This window comes from Pteropus alecto, unplaced genomic scaffold, assembly GCF_000325575.1.
Source record: "Pteropus alecto unplaced genomic scaffold, ASM32557v1 scaffold5, whole genome shotgun sequence".
Taxonomy (NCBI): Eukaryota; Metazoa; Chordata; class Mammalia; order Chiroptera; family Pteropodidae; genus Pteropus; species Pteropus alecto.
In genome coordinates this window covers 19,014,142-19,016,017 of record NW_006441953.1, presented here as the reverse complement: position 1 = coordinate 19,016,017, position 1,876 = coordinate 19,014,142, and the positions used below count along the sequence as shown (strand labels likewise).

The 1,876-nt window shown below is 46.5% G+C and overlaps 1 protein-coding gene across 2 annotated transcripts in view; it reads right to left on the bottom strand.

Annotated features, from left to right (window-relative positions):
* DHX15 (DEAH-box helicase 15) overlaps window positions 1-323 on the bottom strand; it is a 51,078-nt gene extending 50,755 nt beyond the window's left edge. For both annotated transcript variants that reach the window (XM_006918956.3, XM_025051701.1), the window contains exon 1: window positions 77-323. In XM_006918956.3, the coding sequence (XP_006919018.1) occupies window positions 77-147 (71 nt within the window). In that variant the 5' untranslated portion in view covers window positions 148-323. The remainder of the gene's footprint in view (window positions 1-76) is intronic.
* Between the last annotated feature and the right edge of the window lie 1,553 nt (window positions 324-1,876).

Below are 1,876 nucleotides of genomic sequence, written 5' to 3'. Positions count from 1 at the left end.
AGCCGGCCCTGGCCCGCTTCCCGCCGCGACCCCAACAAAGCCCGAGCCGCTGCCTCGCGCCCCCGGCCTGGCTTACCCATCGGTCCCCGCACGCTTCTTGCCGGAGGGGTAATCCTCCCCCAGGTCCAACCGGTGCCGCTTGGACATCTTCGGACTCTTCGAACGGGCGGTTAAGAGGAAGGAAAATAAAGGAGCTGGCGGCCTTATAGGCGCAGTCGACGGCAGCTACTTAACTCTGAAGGACCCCCCTACTTCTCCCGCTACAACAGCCTACACCGTGCGGCCGGAACCAGGAGCTAAAATGGCGGCGGCGACGAGGGCTGGGCCGCCGTGCGCGCTTCCGTAGCGTGCTGTGCGTGCGTGCGTAGTGAGCGCGCACGCATCGGAGGCGGGAACTCCAGGCCCGTCCTATTTCTTTCCCGCGGATCTCCTCCCAACCCCAGGAGCTTTATGCCACCTAAGCAGATGCGAGGCGGAGTGACCTAAGGCCTTCACACCCTTCTCTAATTTAGGAAATTGAAAGATAAATCCTAGTTAGAAAATACTATCCATCTGTATTAACCTGGCATCAGGGGAGTCTGAGACCCAGAGAGTTTGAGAAACCGAGATCATATAGCTGGTATGGGGGACAGCCAGCTTGGAACCCAACTATTTCATAACTCCAGTTCTAGAACTTGAAGCCACCGACCAGACACTCAATTGCAGTGAGGAAACCGTAGTGAGAAAAATGTCAAAACTTGCTATGATCCATTTTGCCCGTTTTTTACCCAGTACCGATAACATGCACTCAACCAACCTATTGGTGGTTTTTAATATGGAATAGAGAAAATTGGCAGTAAGGACGTAATGAGCTCTTTTTTTTTCCTGTGTGTCTACAATGCACTTTCACAGCATTAACCCTACTTCTGCCATTCTTACAGTAACCCTGCAAGGTCGGTGTTATTTTATAGGTGTGGACAACAAGGCAGAGAAAGATTAAGAAATCGCACAGCCATTAGGGCTGTCCCTAAAGCCATTGCAAATTGTCGAGGTAAGATGACTCATGAATTTTGTGAATCTTTCCCCAATGCCCTTTATGCTTGCTCAGTTGCATTCATTTCCAGAAGAAATGCACAAGAGAAAGATTTGTGGACCAACCCAAGTTGGGTGATCTATGTAGTTCATGAAATAGATGTTTGGATGCTCTGGAAGACTATATTAGGGTTCTTATCAAATCCTCAGAACTGTAGCTGATCAAGAAGGTGTTTATTTTGTAGGAAATCCACATTCCAAAGTTGGCATAAAGAAAGGTGAATATCTTCACTTAAAGAATGGTCAGTACAACTTTCTCTAAATGTACATTAACAGTATATTGACTTTTGTCAGAGGTCATGGTGCATAATCATTGAATTGTAAACCTGGAAAAGAGTTTCCAGCTGAATTTCTCCTTTTACTTCATTTTACAAATAAGGAAACCAAAGCCCCTAGGTCATGCCCAAGTTCACACAGACAGTATCAGTCAGAATTAAAATCCAAAAAGCCGGAAGACCTTCTGTGAGCAAGTAAACAGGTTCTCATCTCCAGTGGTAAGGAAGAGAAAAATGACAACCAATCCCAGGACATAAATATAACAGTAGCAGAAGGCCAAGTGGAAACTTCCAAAGAAGATTAAAGTCTTCAAGCAAGAGTGATACATCAAGGTTAGGGCCCTCATTGTGAAAGAATGGGCCTCTGACACCTGGGATGGGGACATTAAGTTGATAGACCTGAAAAATCTTGAATTTTTAAACTCCCTTTAACCTGGTGAGCTTGCCAAAAAGTTCCACTCCTCCCTGTTAAAAGCTAGTCCTCCTTCCTTGTGAGATAATCAGAGGCCTACTCTCTGTAAGATAATGTA